This window comes from Cheilinus undulatus, linkage group 2 (assembly GCF_018320785.1).
Source record: "Cheilinus undulatus linkage group 2, ASM1832078v1, whole genome shotgun sequence".
Lineage (NCBI taxonomy): Eukaryota > Metazoa > Chordata > Actinopteri > Labriformes > Labridae > Cheilinus > Cheilinus undulatus.
This window is the reverse complement of record NC_054866.1, coordinates 9,115,517-9,133,895: the sequence shown is the minus strand read 5'-3', so window position 1 is coordinate 9,133,895 and position 18,379 is coordinate 9,115,517. Positions and strand designations below refer to the sequence as shown.

Genomic DNA, 18,379 nt, shown 5'->3' with positions numbered 1-18,379 from the left:
TTCCCAGTGAGCACGTGCAGCGTTTGACATGTGTGACACAAAGCAGTTTGTAAAGCTCAGCATGACTCAAGAGAAAATTGACCAGGATGAAAAGGATGATCCGGTGTAGGGATTATTAGATCCCTATGGATCCTTAGAGTCATTGGTTCTTGGGTACAAAATGTCATTTCATCAAACATGAAGCCTCGTTAGTGTATTGGCAGAGATGATGCAGAGGTTAGGGTCTCATCTCTGTAAATCCCCATGGTTTAGGAGGATGTGAAAGACATAATCAAAGTTTGATTTCCGCTTCTCTTAATGAAACAAGTACTGTTAGCTTTCTTTTCAGGAAATGATCAACACACAAGTAAAGATATCTAAATTTACTGAAGTATGAAGCTGCATGTTACAAAACCTTCTCCTCTATCCTCTTACACAGCTCTGTTAGGAAATATTTTGCTCAAATGCAACCCTTAAATCCATCCAAAATTCAAGGCCACCTTCCCTAAAGTGCTTTAAAATACACCAGGGGACCTTTTCATACTCTGGATATCTCATTTTGAACTCTTTAGATGAACAACTGTTTCTCCTGGGAGCCTCAGCCTGAAGTAATAGATTAGAAGCCTTAATCTGGATTGACAGGAGTGTAGAGCTGATTGCAAGCAGCAGGATTAGGCAATGGCTTTGTCTTTACAATTCCCTTTTCCACAACTGACCAATTGAAACCCAGCGATGTAAACACATCAGCAAATCCCCACATGGCAACATCAGTGCCACGATGGATGACAACAAAGGCCTCTCTATTGGAGTCAGACTGTGGCCAACCCTCAAATTCATCAGGAAAACCATGTTTTAGGAAGGTCACGGGTGGATGTTGGTTTTATTTGTTTGACTGGCTGACAGAAAGCTTGGTTCTAGCATTTCTTGAGCATGCATGATAATAAAATCTTTATGAATACAACACCTTTAAAAACACATTTTCACAAGGTGCCCTGCAGGCAAACCATGATAAGGTGAATTGCATAGAAATAAACAAGAATAACTTAAATAAACAAAGGTAGCTGTATCACAATGTTTTATGCTACTGCCTTTAAATTTTAACCTAAGTGTAGGTTTAGTAATGTGGACAGTAAGGAAGAAATGACTGCAATCTAGACTGCGATGAGTGCAATTGGAAGGATGTGGGAAGAACAATAATGCAACCATTTGACATCACTACCCAAAGTGCATTGCACAACAAGACCGCCTACATGTGAATTTATTTCTCAAATTTTCTCAAAATGTAGAAATCTAGTGTGTTATTTTGTACAAGATGCATTTAAAAGACATTTATGTTCGTCTAATTAAGTAAACATGTCTAAATATGCAAGGTTATCTTTAAGAGAACAACCAACAAAGATCATTTCCACAATGATTTAAAAGTGAACACAGGGTTTACTAATCAGGGAATTCCAAAGTTTATTGGTGCAGGCAGCAAAGGCCTAATCATCTTTACTCATCAGTCTTCAGGAGCAAAGAGTAAGTTCCTCCCAGAGGAGCTCAAACTCAAAACAAATGACAAATAAACTTATTTACTGTCAGAGTGAAAACAGATTTTTACAAAGTAATGTAAAAAAAAAAAGTAATGTGAAGCAAGTGACTGCATAAATACCCCCCCTTTAAATCAGTGTTCAGTCGATGCACGTTTGGCTGCAATCACAGCTGGAAAACAAAATCTACTCCCAAGCTGTAGTTCTAATACAGACGGAATAAGATTGTCCTCCAGGATCTTCCTATATTTTGCTGCATTCATTTTACGCACTACCTTTACAAGCCTTCCAGGGCCGGCTGCCAAGAAGCGTCCCCACAGCATGATGCTGCCACCATTGTGCTTCACAGTGATGTTGGTGTGTTTGGGGTAATGTGCGGTGTTTGGTGTCTGCCAAATATAGCGTCTTGTCTGATGGCTTAAAGGCATCATTTTGGTTTCATCAGACCAAAGAACTTTCTTTCACTTGACCGTGCCAATTCCATGAGTCTTCAACGTCACATGACAGCTATGAACATGCAGGGTGACGAGCCACTGATGGAGCTACAGCCCCAACTAGAGGCAGGAGGGCTATGCTTCACAGCGCTTGACAAAGTGTAGTATTAAAGCACACCGGACCAAAACAAAAAAATGCAGCAATGTTGAACTTTACCACCAAACTTGCTCTGAGTCTAGTTAAAGTGTGATCGTGACCTAGCACATAAGGATTGAGAGTTGGTTACTTTACAGTGTAAAGATGGTGCATTTTTTTTAAAAATCAATTGATAGACTATCTTGGTCAACTGTTTCAGTGACAGCCTTTAAAAACTGTAATATGTGTTCATGTTTCTACTGAGAGTAATAAACCGGAAAGTGTTTCGACATAACGAAGCTTCCATGTTAGGCTGTTCCTCTGGTGTCAGCTGAACTTCCTCTAAAACTCTCACCCCACATTTAGTAATGAAGAATAATTACACCAGAATAATTTACTGATAGAGTTCTCCTTTTCTAGGAAAGAAACACTTGTGATGATAGACAAAAATGATATTTATACTGCTGTATAAGTTAGTGCATAGGATGTCACTCAGAACCCAAGGCATTATCTCAAACTTCAGGTTCTTATTTACCTGATGCTCTCTCTCACCAGGTTTTTTTAGAACTAAAGAAACTTTGACCTCAATTATATAAACCCCGATGCAGCTGTTCCTGGAAGTGGTTGTCGTTTTTTCATCAAGCAGGCCACAAAATGCAAACTTAAGCACTTGTTTTTTTCCTCTTTCAAAGCAATACTGCATCAAGAGACACAATGCCAATTGCCTCACATCCTGTGTGTCGTGAGGAAGTGAGCCAGCCAGCCCATCAGACAGGCAGCCCAGTGTTAGTTAACACTTCAGCGTCAGGAGAGCGGGGTTAAGAAAAGAGAGGATCGAAAAAAAAACAGAGATTTCACTGAAGAAAGAGCAGAAAATGTTACAGAGGGCAGCATCCAATGTGTCAGACAAAGTCAAGAGCCACAAGCCAAAGGTAGGAGAAAAAAATAATGTGTTTTAAATTTACTGAAGATGTCCAGCCACAGATGTTTAAAAATAACAGCTATCACTGGAGAAAGAAACGGGATAAAGCTCTGTATATGTGCATATTAGCTGAGATGAATGTCCTTTTAAAAATGAAAGCGTTACTGTAAAGGGTGAAAATGTTCATTACATCTCACAAACTGCTGACTGAGCACATAGAGGCTTGTGAAAGTGATGATTTTGTTCGATATGTGGTCATTTTCAGATAAATTTTAAAATACTGGCCTGTTAGACAACACAGCATAAAACTAACACACAGAGAGCTGTCTAGGACTTTGGAGCTCGTATTTAACCAGGATTTTCAGGGATTATTCATTTATATAATTAATTTGAGGCTTTGCTGTGGAGCTGACAGGGGAGTTTGGGGGAGATTATAATGACTTTTAGTTTTATGAAAATTTGAAAAAAATGAGAGAATTAAAACCAAGGCAGAGGACAGCATTCATGTCTGCTCAGACTCTTTATTTTGATTCATCTACTCTTTATTTAATAGACAAATCTGCCAGTTTAAACACAGACAGTCACTCTGCCGTGGAAAAGCTTCCAAATGCACCACATACCAGCTCTTACTGTGAAAAAAACCTCATCAGGACCACATTGATTTATCAATAGACAGCATATGAAGGTGTAGATGGCAAAATCCAAAGCAAATCTTTAAACATACTGTCAACACCTACATAATAACATCCTTTAAACACTGTAAGACCAACTGTTAAAAAATGAGTTGTGTTAACTTAAAAAATCCAAAACAGCAATTTCAGCTCTGTTTTTCTGAGTTAATAGAACACATTTTAGTTTAAGGTAAATGAAACTCAGTCACTTAGAGTGTTTTTGTCTTTTTACATAAATTATTTGTCCTTCATCCTTTAATCTGCAGTTTTCTCACAATGCCTTTGGGCTTTAGACACTTTTGCACCATGAGTGAAGCTACTGACTCGGTTAGACAAGTCCCACCTGGGAGGACAAACCACAATATACAATGGATGGTATGATGAAGATGATGGAAGAAGACTCCCTGGTTCATTGTGCACCTTTTAGATATTCTCACCTGTAGTCACTTAAGTTGGCCTGCCTGAGTGTTTCAAGTTTGAAGTATGTGAAATAAGGGAAACTTGCAGTAGATGAAGAAATGTGTAGAAACACACTTAAGCATGTTGTTTTTTTTTTTGTTTGTTTTTTTTTGGCCTTTTTGCCTTTATTGGATAGGACAGTGGATAGATTTGGAAACGAAAAAAGAGTGGGGAGAGATATGCAGGAAATAGTGCCATGGGCCGGATTTGAACCCAGGTCGCCTGTGTACATGGCATGCACCTTAACCACTCGACTACCGGTGCTCCTTAAGCATGTTGTTTTGAGTTGGATTTAAACAGAAAATGTAAGTGCAGGAAAGTATACGCTATATATCTAAACTTAAAAAAAAAAAAGTAAGTTAAGCCAACATAGTGAGTAAATTGAAAATGGCTAAGTACCTGCTACTAAACAAGTATTTTCTTCTGTTATTTAAAATTTTTACATAATTAATTGCCTCTTATTTTTTATTAACTCATTGAATATTACTAAAAGAAACTCATTTCCACTTTTTAAAAACTATGACAGTTTCATTAAAATTTGGAGTATTTTTAAATTGTTTGGTTTTACAGTGAATGTAATAAACCGCAAACTTCATATAGATCTGCAGGAATGTAAAAGAATATTTTTTCCACAACTGCCTCATCTACCAAATCATCCATACATCTATTTTCATTATTAGAAATGTCAAAGGGAATTTAAGAGATATTTATCAACATCAGTCCTCTCCATTTTTTATCATCTTAGCTGCTGATGGTAATATAAGAATGATCAGTCTTCTATTTCACAAGACTGTTACTTCTAATTCTTTATATATTGTTTCCAGGATTTCTGATGCTATAGCAAAACTCAAGAAATTATTTAAGATGAATTTATGCCAGGACCGCAGTAATCGTTCCTGTTTTTTTTTTTTTTTTTTTTTTTTGTGGTTGCTTTGCTTGTTATCTCTCCTTCTGCATCGTTTTACAACCCCATCACAGCTTCAGTAGATGGCTGTTCAACGTGAGTCTGGTTTTGCTCAAGGTTCATGCCTGTTGGACAGAGATTTTCTTCCTGCCACTGTAACTTTACAAAATTTTGCTTAGTGCTGAGTTCAAAGTGGTTCAAAGCAGGTGATTGAAAATCATTTAGCAGAGATCTGCCCTCTTGGCAGAGTGTCTTGAGAAAACTTTGGTTATGCCCAGCAAAAACTGGGGTGTTGAATTCTCAGTGTTAAATACCTCAGAGTTGGAGATTTTAGGAGTGTTAATCCATTCACAGTTCCATTAATCCAGCACTTCTGCACCATGATTGAGGTTATCCACTAAGTTGGTCACTTCCTAGCTGTGTTAGGAGATGGTCAGTTATAAAGGGGGAGTTTATAATTTCAACCTGAGGGGTATTTTAACTCTGCATGTGTCTCTTTGCTCCATGGTTGCTAACAGACATCTGACATATGAGACATATGAGAAGTCCTTGTGCAGTGTGGTCATTTAGATTTAAAATATCTAAAATATATCTATTTGGAATTACATAAACTTACAAAAAGTGTGAAAGTTCACACTATGTGAAATGGATAAACACTGATGATTTAGCTGTGTACAGTGTTGGAATAACTCTGGATAAGTGTTAAATATCAACACTTTGTAAATGTTAAATGAACACTCAAGAGTAGACACATTTTTACACTTTTCTAGTGTTAGATTTAACACTCTGTGATGTGGTGCTATACAAATAAAGACTGATTAATTGGCTGAAACATTTGCAGAAGCCCATCACTAAGCTAAAACCGTAAAATCTGGTATACGAGACCTATTGCTAGCGATGCACAATTAATGTAATCACAATCATGGTATCAGGCTGTGCATAAAACCTGCAATTATTTTTGTATTACTTAAAGGTTTTATAAAAATGTCTGTAGAAAGACCTTTAAATGTACAATAGTGCAACTGCTTTTGAACTTTGTAGAGGTATCTTAATTTTCCAAATAGAAAAAACATGTTTTCTTCTGAAAATATTAACTTTCTTTTTTTGAAAGCCGGACTAGTTTTTATTTTATGTACTATTGTTTGTTTTCAGCTGAGAAATACACACTTAAAAGCTGTCATTATTCTCTTCAATCTCCCTCACAACCAAGCAAGAATAGTCATGATATCATTTACGTACACTCCCCACCAAAAGTATTGGAACAGTGAGGCCAATTCTTTGATTTTTGCTGTCGACTGAAAACATTGGAGTTTGATACAAAAAGATGAATGAGACAATAGATCAAGATTTCAGCTTTAATTTCCACGTTTACATCTGGATCTGATACACAACATAGAAGATAGCATTACTAGTAATTGAACACCAAATTTTTAGGTGAGCAAAAGTATTGGAACAGAAATAGATTAAGGTGAATAAGATTTATCTTTTGCATTCTTCTTTTGTGATGCAGCCTCTTTCAGTTTGTTTTTGGGAGTTACTCCCTTCAGTCTCCTTTATAGCAGGTGAAAAGCTCTATAGGATTTAGGTCTGCAGATTGACTTGGCCGGTCTAAAACCTTCCACTTCTTGCCCCTGAACTCCTTTGTTGTTTTGGCAGTGTGTTTTGGGTCATTATTTTGCTGCATGATGAAGGATCTCCCAGTCAGTTTGGTTGCATCTTTCCTTAAATAGGCAGACAAAATATTCCTGTTGACTTCTGAGTTCATTTTGCATGTGTATTTTAGTTCATGAAGTCTTCTGTGAACAGTAGATGGTGATCCCTTCACTCCTGCTCTCTGGAGGTTGTTGCTGATGCCACTAACAGTTGTTTTAGGGTCTTTCTTTACAGCAGTGTTTCTGCCATCAGCTATGGCTGTTTTCCTTGTTCTTACCCACTTGACAGCTGTTACTCCGTACACCAAAGGTTTCTTTCTTCTTTAGGACAATCAGAATAATTGTTGGAGGCTGAAAGCTCAGCTACCTTAAATTGCCTAAACTCTATATGTTAAAAAAAAGAAACACAGCTGCTCTGAGACCTCACACTGTGGACTTTGAATGAAATGGGACTTAATTTATACTTGAGAAATCCTCATTCCTAACCCTCATTAACTCCACGTTCACACACTGAAGGTTAAGACTAAATATGTAGCGTGGCCATCAGCATTAAATAATCCCACTCATATGTATCCATATACATAGGCCTCATGCAGCAGTAGGAGAAAACTGGAGTCTTGCTCAAAGACACATTGACATGACTGTAGGAGCTGGGGATCAGACCCTCAGCCTCCTAGTTAAGAAACTCAACCACTTATCCACAGCTGCTCCACAAATGTGAGCATGTCACATTATACAATATCAAAATCACTTAGTTTTGAATCTGTTTCATGAAACTTGCATGAAAATGATTAAAACGTGCATGCATTTTATAAAATGGGTGCTCTAAATGCAAATTAAATGCCTCTACAAAATTACTAAATTGGGCTGGAAATAGAAAGGGTAGCATTGTGGGAAGTCATTAAGATTTTGCTGAAAACTGAAGATTTTCACCCTCACAAACGTAATGAATCATTGCAGAAGTAGTAACGATTACCTTTGTAGGAAATTGCATATAAGATCTGTCGTAGGCAGTTACTTGGAAAAGTATTACATGCGTGGGATAATTACATTAAAAGCTGCAGAACTGCATCACAGTTGTGGTTTATTATGTTGGCTGATGTTATATAACACTCCATCATGATGAAAGAACAACTGGGCTGATAGAGAGAAGATGCACCAGATATCTGAGGATGTTTTGAGGTCTGATACCTTAGACAAGGGCACAAAAGTGCAATGGCTCAGTGTTATGAAAGTCTAAACATACCAATGGTTACTCTTTTTTCTCCACCCACAGCGCTCCACCAGCTTTGGCAAATTTGAAGGTTTGAGACATCAGTCGTCGCAAGCTAAAATAGAGGAAAATGGAACAACCGTGGTAGGTAGATTTTCCTGTTGATAATCTATGCACCAATAAAAACATCATACTGTTTGAGAATGTTTGCATTGAAGATTTGGCTGTTGTAGGAGTAGCTGATTTTTATAGCAATACAAACATGGTAAATCATGGTCAATATAATTTGGCTGTTTTTGACAAAAAAATACAACAAAGACAGTTTAGTGTCAAAGTCAAAACAGATTTCTACACAGTAATGGCCAGAATATTTTCCTTGTTGTATATGAACCATTTCTGTGTAGCTTTGGCTGTATGCTGGAAAATAAATGTTCTCCGAAGCTGTAGTTCTCTTGCCTGCTGAGTAAGGTTTTCCTTTAGGATTTTCTTATATTTTGCAGTATTTATTTTACCCTCTACCTTTACAAGCCTTCCTGGACCAGTATGCTGGGCCAGCATCACATATTTTTATTCATTTGACATTAATGTGTGGAAATCTGTTTTCGTTTTGACACTAAAGAGGGGGGTTTTGTAATTTTTTGGTCAAAAAGCCAAATTATTTTGACCATGATTGATTTATGAAAGCAATTAAAGGGTAAAACATTCAAAGGAGGGGCTGCTTTTTATAGGCATTGTACCCAATAAAGTGAGTAGTTAGTATTTGAAAAGAAGTACATGGAATAAAAACTAGGAACCATTTTTAACATTTGATGACTAGATCATAGCTATGTTACTGAATTTGCACTGAATAAGTCTTCTCTCCTCAGCTTACAGAAGAATGTGAGAGTTCAGACCCACAGCAGAAATCAGCTGGGATTGGGAAGAAGATGAAGGCAATTTCAAGGACCATGTGCAGAAAAATGGGCAAAAAACATGCCAAGTCTCTTTCAGAGGAGATGGTAAGTCAGTAGGAAACACACACATAATACACCCAGACACAAAGGAAAGAGGTTTATAGCGTTCATGCACACAAAGATTTTCCAAGGGTACAATTAGATTTTGTGATAAACAAAATAACAAACGCCTCTATGCAGAATTAGAGTTCCAGCTCATACACAACCAGTGTCACTTACAGCAAAGCTGTTTTTCTCCAGACTCTTATCACTGTCATCTCCTTCTAAACCCACATCCTGAAACATGATGCTGTTACTGATTTAATGACGCACCCCACTGTGACTACATTAAAAATGTCTTTTTGAATTTTCTTTTCAACTGTTACACAAATGAAACGTTGAGTCACTTAGAGAGAACAAAACTCACTTTGAAGTTAGTCTCCTTTTTGTTTTCCACTTCATTTGTATTTACTAATTATCAACACTTTGTCAAGTCCCGCCTTCCTTGGTTACTGTTAACTAGGTCAGACAAAATGATTCCAAATGCCCTGTCATTTAAATAACAACTTTAGATGTAATGGATGTGACTCTAATAAACTTGGCCAATGGTTAGTATCCACCGTACTCAAATGCTGGATATCTCTGCATCACACGACATTCTTGTTTACATAATTCCAGCCAGAGCTTTGTTGGCTAAGTTAGCAACAAGCTAACATGACTATCAGTAAATATGCATTCACTCTGAGTATAAAGGGTAGGGGAAGACATGATGGGACAAACAGTACCAGGCTCTAAAAACCAAATAGGAGAAGTGGAGATATCGCATAAGAATCAATAAGTGTAAAATACAAAGCCAAGAAGAGCAGGCATATAGGCGTTAAGGTCAGATTTGACAGAGAAGTAGAAGATCTAAGAAAGAAAAATGATAAAAAGACAGAAGATGGTAAAAGTCATCGTTCATAATTAACCTCTGGTCTAGGAAAAAAAAGATGAAAACCACTCACAGATTATGACGTGGATATCCTGAGTTGCACTAAAAGACTTGGCGATAGTTGGGAAAGGTTGCTATTAGAGGAGCTGGTGCGTCATCAGACCAATCAGAGCCAACAAAGGGTCAATTCACAGCAATGCAGTTTTATGACTTAATCAGAGTGTGACTGTAAAATGTTAAGACTTGTTTTATTTGTCCTTCTCAGGGGGATGACACAGACAAAGAACCAGAGGCAGAGACAGAGAGCAGCAATCAAACTGAGACGAAATCTTCAAAAACAAGCAACTCTTTAGAAAGTCTCTACAGCGGCCAGAGCTCCTCTAGTAAGTACCCGGAAATTCTCATAACTGCAAGGTTAAAGAGATGAATGTTTCTTTTTCACCTCACACATTGCTTCGTGCATGGAGTTATAGTTTAAATCCAGTTAAAGGAAACTATGTAAGTCTACAGATGTGTAATCACATTTGTTGTGTTCTTGGGTTCAGGTGGTGTGACCAGTGAGTCCAATGGTTCTGGTCAGAGGGACAGTCTGAGGCTGGAGGAGGACGGCTCCTATCATGGTCAGTTCTGTGGCAAAGCTCGCGTCCACACAGACTTTGTTCCAAGTCCATATGATACGGACTCCCTCAAATTAAAGGTAAGAGAAAACACTCACGGGAAATGACTACTTTAACTGAGAGGCTCTGAATACCATGGGTTAACATTTTGGACATTCAGATACCAGCTTGACTGCACTTAGAGCATGTGCATTAACAATACGACTTCAGAAACAACCTGCAATGAAACTCACTTGCCTCTTCTGCAAATTACAGCCCATATAATTTCCATGGCTCTCAAGCTTATTTAATTACGTTTGCCTAGTTCGTGCATACTGTGTGCTCTGAAGCAGCTGGCTGTAGAAATAAATGGGGGGATAGCAGCACCTTTTTTTACAACTTTTCCTCTCATTTTGTTATAAAGATGCTTTTAAAGGACAAAGTGGAATACTATTTAATACACAGACCTTGTGATATACTGGTTTGACTCTCATGTGAATAATGATTGATTGAGAGCTTGGTGAGTAGACATTAAAAGCCAAAATGTTGGTGGATGAAGAGCTGTTTTGGAGTTGAAAGACTGGCTTTTATCACTGAGCTGAGATAAATGATCCAGATCTCTGAAAAACTTCATTCCCATCATTATGAGCATAGCTGAACAGACATAAATAACTGGAGGACTGCTATAGCCCACAGCATGAGATGCCATTTAATGTGCCAGTGCGTGTGGTGTCCACACCACTAAACCAGTACAGATTAATCATGGGAATTCCTGCTATTTTTAGTGATCTGGATCATTTGGCTCAGCTCAGCTAGATCCGGTTCTTGTCTCCACGGCTCTTGATTTGGTACCATGTTGACTGCACTAGATGGGTAAATTCAGCAATGTTTTGACATATGATTAAAATTTGTGCTTGTTTTTTTTGTTTTTACTTGCCAGTTTTGTTTGATTTTTCTGAATTAATTGAAATATCACTTAAATTGTTCCTGAAAAATCCTGTCTCCTATTCTCTGGTTGGGCCATATGATACCCCTGGTATAAAACATTAATGTTATACAATTAAGAGTACTTGGTCAAGGTGTGCCTTTGGTAGATCACTGGGCAGAAAAAGATAATCCCTCTCAATTCAGTTTTTATAAAAGCTTTCAAAGATTTTATCAGACACATAAAAGATCCAAATCTCTGTGTCGGCTCCCTCACAAACCACACATTACTAACGTGGATGAAGGCATACAAGACTTCCAGTGTATGCAGTCTGAGCTATCAGATCTCAAATCTTCAGCAGTACACATTAAAGGGCATCAACACCTAGCATGAAGAATTACCAGTTGGTATCTGAATGCCAAGAATGGATGTTAATGCAAGGTATAAACAGGGTCTCTTAATTATGTCTCTAACGCGGGTTAAAAGAAACCCATTAAATTTTGAATTAGAGTTGTATGAGGTGCCTAGCAGTAGTAGTGGTATTAGCCTCCAGTGATTTCAGTGAGCATTGCTCTTTTAAGAAGGTCTCACTGGTTGTACCTGCCTAGAAGCGAGGCTAAACAGTGTAACAGGTGGGTACAGTGTCTGCAGAATTTACAGAATTTGTTAAAAATGGGCCACAAAACAAGGTTTGCTCTAACATACACAACATCACAATTTTTTAAAGCATTTTATTTTATACCCAGAAAGCCTTTGTGTTTTTGTCTCTATTACACAATGCAGACTTTGGCTACCAGTTATGTGCTCATGCTTTGCAAAATAGTGACAAAAACACAGAGGCTCCCTGAGTGTAAAATAAAATGCTTGAAAAATTTTGACAGTGTGATCATTAGAGCCAACATTGTTTTGTTGCCCATTTTTAACAAAACTCTATGACTCAACTTAAAAAATAATGAAATATCCCTTTGACTATTTATGCTCATTGGAGGGAACCTGATGAAGGTTACAAACCAAAATATGTCAGTCTAAACTTTCTTCATCCTCCATGCGCCTTTGAAGTTGGTGAGGTTGTGCCAGAAATACTTACTTTAGCTCCATTAATATTCATTGCACTTCTTTTCCAGGTTGGCGACATCATCAACATCATCAGTAAGCCTCCGATGGGAATCTGGACGGGCATGCTAAACAACAAAGTGGGCAACTTCAAATTCATCTATGTGGACGTTTTGGTAGAGAAAGGGGAAGAGGAAGAAGCTCCCAAAGTCAGACAACAGAAGCTGTGCAAAAGGCCTCGGCCTAAAACGCTGCTGGAGTTACTGGAGCGGCTGAACCTTGAGGTGAGGATAAGGTTTAGCCTCCTTGTACTGTTTTCTTTAGTAGGGCAGGAGGGTTGTCATATACAACATTTACCATCACAATGGCAGTTAAGATTATTGCCTCTGAAGTATTGCATTTAAGAACAGTTTCACTTTAGGTTTCATGTTTCACACCATGACCACGTATGAGTGCATCACCTCTTCCCTCTTTCCGTTTTTGTTGCTTTCTTATTTGTCAGTGAAAGCATCATCCTGGGTTCAGGCACACTAGTGAATGCACACAGTCTTCATAATACAGTAGGCAATGGCATGAAAATCCTCCATGAAAAGAGCAGCCATGACAACAACTTATATCATTAATTATGCAACAATCAGAGCTGAATGTGAATGTGAATGTGTTTGATCAGTAGCATTGGTGCTAGCATCCTGGCTAACAGTTACCTCATTTTGGAACTAAAAAGTGTATCAAACTATAACTGGGTTCTGATGTTAGTAATTATTATTTTCTGCAACTTTTCAACCCCTTTTCAACACAAAATCGGCCAATTTTTGCTACTTCTTTTTGCCACTGTTTTTCCATTTTTTACACATTGTTCGCACACGTTCACCACTGTTTCACCACTTTTAACTCATTTTAACTTTTTTTATCAACTGTTTAGCCCGTATTTCCCACTAATTTTTTCCATCTTTAACCCATTTTTGCTGTTTTTTCCCTTTTGCCCATTTTGCCATTTTTTTGCCTCTATAAACACCTTGTTGGCACTTTATTTTACCACTGTTTTCCCATTTTTTGTCAATTTTCATCACTGTTTCGCCACTTCAAACCCATTTTTATCCATTTTTGCCTCTTTAGGCCCTTGTTTCCCATCCATCTTTAACCCATTTTTGCTGTATTTTGCCCCTTTTCCACTTTAAGCTCATTGTTGTCACTTTTTTGGAACCTTTTCCCATTTTTGCCACTGTTTGCCTTTTTTTGTTGCTTATTTTCACCACTGTTTTGCCACTTTTAACACATTTTTGCTGTTTTATTCCATCTTTGACACTTTTTGCCCATGTTTCCCTCTTATTTTTGCCAGTTTTATCCAATTTTTGCCACTTCCCCCTAATTTGTTGCCTCTTTTAACAATAATGTAATTATTCTCTATAAAAATTCAAGTATCATCCCCAATAAAGATGTATTTCTGTTTCAAGAAAGAGGTTTACATTTTGAAAAATTTGATATTTGTACTACAGCATAAATTTAAAGCAATATTTTTTGTAGCTTTTATAAGGGTGGTTGTTATTCAAGTTAAAAATAACATATGGTTTCCACAGCTTAACTTTACAATGAACCATGATTTTCCTTACCTCCATGGGCCCCCAATTTAGCTGGACCCCAAAAAGCTCTCCCCTTAATCCCCCCTTATGGGCGGCCTTGGCAACAGTGGCAGTGGTGTATGCTCTGTGTTAACAATAGAGTCCATCCTGCAGACAATTACAGATGTAATTCGCATTTTGAGACACCAGCGGTGACCTTCTTTCTACTTCCAAATCTACTCTACAGCTCAGAGGATAAAATAGATCCATGCTGCACAAATACAATGACTTTTAAATGGATGGTAGATGTTTAGAATTACCTCTACAACTCCACTCGCTGATGTGTAACCCTCATTTAAGCACCATTGTGTTCCCATGTAGATCAAATGAACTGGACTGAGGTCAAGGGTTCTCCAGTTAGGTCCAAAACCAACCTTAATCTTTTGTTGCTGTTCCATAGGGTGATATAAGCAAAATGTTTTTCTTTAACTGAATTTTATAATGTCAAACATGTCAAAGATGAGAAATAACTTAAAAATTGTAAATCTCTGTTGCCTTTAGTTAGAAAACTAGAAGAAAAACTTTGTGAACACTCTTTACACCATGGTCTGAGACTCGATGTGATGAGATGAAAAGTGGTTGTTTATTCTACTGGAGAGTTTTCATCAGTAAACCCTGGATAGTAAAGATGTGGGCCTTGTTGTTGCAGGAGTACGCCTCTGCCTTGCTGCTGAACGGATATCAGACAGTGGAGGACCTGCTGCACCTGCAGGAGAAACACCTGATAGAGCTGAATGTCAAAGACCCAGAGCACAGACGCAGACTTCTGGCTGCTGCTGAATACCGGTACACGGAAGGTGAGATAAACTTCCTGTAATTACCGACAGCTAAGGTGAACATATGTCCTGGTTTGGCCGGGGCCATCCTGTTCTTTAAGCACCATGTCCCAGGTCTAAACAAATATCTGCAAAACGCTGATATGCCCTAGTTTTTATCACTCTAGTCCTTTTGACCTTACTTCATCATGTTCCCCAGTTGAAAACCACAGGATTGAATTCACTTGCTTTGTAGTTGTTGGTAAGTCAGCTGTGGTGTTCTCTGTGTAGGAGAAGCTTATCAGTGGCTTCCTGTTATTCAGATAGAAAGTGCTACTGAAGCAGAAGGTGTTCCTGTCTTAGAGAAGTCAAATGGTTTTCACAGAAACTGGAAAAAAAACTTTTTAGGGTAAAGACATCCACAGGTCCATTCTCATCCTCTTTACTGCAGTTGTGCATGAATCAAAGGTCGTTGTATGTACTGTTTAGTTTGTTTGGTTAACAGCATGGCTAAACAGATGGCAGCAGCAGTCCTGCCAAGCTTGTTTATTCTCATTAGATGCCAGGAATTAAATCAACTCCATTAGGTTAGTGGTTTAGCAGCTTGGACATGAGGATTAGTGACTCCCCCAAGTAGAGTCTAAACATTAAAGAACAGTAGAGGGTTTGCCCTCTGAAAGGGAAATTAATGTTGAAGGTGAATGATGGTGTCTAAAGGAGAAATATTTTCTGAAGCTGTTTGCTGAGTCATATCTTTGGTTTTCTCTGTAGCTGATTTATTCAGCTTACCTACAGTCAGCCACCCACACATTTAATTCTGTAGATAATCTACAATGTCGTAGCATTCACAATACAAACATGTTTAAATGTCACACTGCATCTCCGCTATATATTTAGTTATAGGTGTATTGCTTTTGATTTTAAGGGTTATTCTGGTATTTTTTGAAGTTGGGTTGTATGAGATGATATTTAAGGGGCAACACTCACTGAAATCTTTGGAGGCAAATGCAACTACTGTTGCCAAGTCTCTCATACAACCCAACTTCAAAAATACCAAATATTCCTTTAAGCACTGAGCCCTGCTCACAGTCAGTACATGTGGGGGCATAGTAAAGTTGAGCTACAGTTAGAGCTACATTAGCATATTTATGTGGGCTACTGTCCATGTTCTAGGATGCATGCACAGTAGGAGAAGCACTATACTGACGGATGCATTTTGCCTCCACAATGACAGGTGGCAGTTTTTGTGTGTCTTTTTGCCACTTTTGACCTGGTCGGGCCTTTCTTAAACTGCCCCCTCGCCACTCCCACTCCCCATGGAGTGAACTCCACCTGACGTCACAAACGAAGCCCCCTCTGTTCAGATGGAGGGTTTAAATTCAGCAGCTGGCTTTGGGACAAACTTTCCTCACTGCCACAGAAATAAGAAATTAATGTGCCATAACTTTATGTCACTAAAGTAATAACTTCTTGTAAACAGGGTGCGAATTGCCAGGCAGGATTTCGCCCCTTCTGGTTCTGATTCTGACTGTGCTTGAGCTATTTTGCAAAGAGAAATGAGCAAAAATTTCAGTCTCTAGATGTCCAAAGTAGGTAGAGACATACCCAAAAAGACTTGCAGCTGTATTTGCAGCAAAATGTGGCTCTACAAAGTATTGACGCCAGGGGGCTGAATGCTTTTGCATACCACCCTTTTAGATTTTTATTTGTTAAAATTTTGAAAGCCATGTATAATTTTCCTTTCACTTCACAATTGCGCGCCACTTTATGTTGATCTATCACGAGATCCCAATAGAATATATTCATGTTTGTGATTCTAATGTGAAGAAATGTGGGAAAGTTAAAGGGGTATGAATACTTTTGCCACCCACTGTATATATGACTTCTTCTAACTGCATGTAAACATACCTGCCTCTTTTGTGATAATCACAAACTTCTCATAGTTTGACATTCAGTTTTGCTTTGTTGCTGCAGGTGAGGATGTCAGAGAGGGTGAGGAGCACAAATCGTCCCACAGTCTCCAGGAAGAAGACAGCGACTGTCCCAGAGACTCGGGCTGCTTCATCCCGTCTGAATGTTCAGACAGTAAAGAGGAAGCAGAGCAGCTCACAGAAGCTGTGGCTTCTTAATTTGATCTCTTATCACATGGAAACTCACATTCGACTGATGACTGTTATTCTACAAACGTCCTTTTCATTTGTCACTTTATCAAGAAAATAATCAAGTTTTAACTTATGACTTTTACATCTTGTTAAAAACTGATGTGTCAGTTGTTGAATATCACTTTTACTGTATGTTCGTCCTCTTTATATTCCAGTGTTTCCATATAAAGATTTATTTATCACTTTGACCTTTCTCTTTCCAGTCTTAAAAGTGTAAAGATGATGTTTCCTATAATCGAGGGGGTCGTTGTGAACTTATGTTTTAAAAATGTAGTGTTTTGAACAGTGTGTAATACAATATTGTATACTGTACAGAAAAAACATGTCAGTTATTATATTCAGAAGTGTGTCTGGATGAGACGACCTGTGTGTTTACATTCCATACCAATCAAAAATATTCTGTTTTAACAAGTTTTGTAAATAAAGTTTAAAATAATATCGCCAAAATGTTATTTTGTCTCTTTTTTTGTCTTTGTCCAAGGATTTGTCGCTAATCTAGTTTTAATTTATTTTAGTTTTTAAGCACACAATGCAATTTCTGGTGTTTTTTTCCATTATTTCTTCAAATTTTAGTTTAAGTTAGCTAAAATATTTTTTATACTTTAGTTTTATTTGTTTTGTTAGTTTTAGTTCACCATAAAAACCCTGGTAGGTCTAAATGTCATCTTTGTGCCTAAAATCTGTTCCACACATAGCTGGGTATTTTGAAAGTATGCCGTCTGTTTTGGCTTTTTGTTCATAAAAACACACCTTATAGAAAACTCCTCCCCGGGTGACTTGTTTTTTTTTTTTTTAACTCTTTACAGCACTTATGTGTAGATGAGGAAAACGTAACATCACACTGTACCCAGATGTCTCCTCTGTTTGATGTCACTGGTGATCAGTAATGGGGTAGTTTTTTTAAAAAGTAATCCATTAAATGTTACTGAGTTACTCACAGCTAAAAGTAACTGGTTATATTGCTTTACATTCATTCTGATCATCTCAGATAGAGATACAGATTTTTTTAAAATAAAACTCTCTACAGCTACTAAAACAACTCCAAAAACAACTGAAACTTCAATCAGGATTATTTTATAGTTCACCTATTTTTAAGAAATCCACCCGATACTATCAAGTTTAATGTATGTGAAGTATTTATGAGTCAATTCTTGATAAAACTGAAACTTCCTGTAGTGACTTTTGGCTTCAGGTATTCTGGGAGAGCAGTTTTCCTGCTTGGGTTTTTCACCCCACAGAATATTCAAACACACAGGGGTAGACAGCGTGACAGAAATATTCAGCTAATATATCACTATCCCCCCTTGTGGCTGGCTGCGATACTGGGACTGATCTCACTGTCAGAACCTTTTATAAAGAAAATAAAAACAAAACAAAACAAAAACATGTTAATCAGACCATCTTTAGAATTTCTTTAGTTTATTTAAAAATCCGTCCCTCAAAGCTGGCCCTTGTACGTAGTTGTAAATGTTGTACATATTCCCACATTTGTGTGATACAAAGTAGT

The 18,379-nt window shown here is 37.8% G+C and overlaps 1 protein-coding gene across 1 annotated transcript; it reads left to right on the top strand.

The window, feature by feature from the left end:
* The first annotated feature begins 2,834 nt into the window (after positions 1-2,834).
* samsn1a (SAM domain, SH3 domain and nuclear localisation signals 1a) lies at positions 2,835-17,312 on the top strand. The gene is made up of 8 exons (XM_041797115.1): positions 2,835-3,010; positions 7,963-8,043; positions 8,766-8,897; positions 10,028-10,145; positions 10,308-10,459; positions 12,408-12,620; positions 14,605-14,752; positions 16,685-17,312. Exons 1-8 carry the CDS (start codon positions 2,954-2,956, stop codon positions 16,837-16,839), a joined length of 1,056 nt encoding a protein of 351 aa, XP_041653049.1. The 5' UTR covers positions 2,835-2,953; the 3' UTR covers positions 16,840-17,312.
* The last annotated feature ends 1,067 nt before the right edge of the window (positions 17,313-18,379 follow it).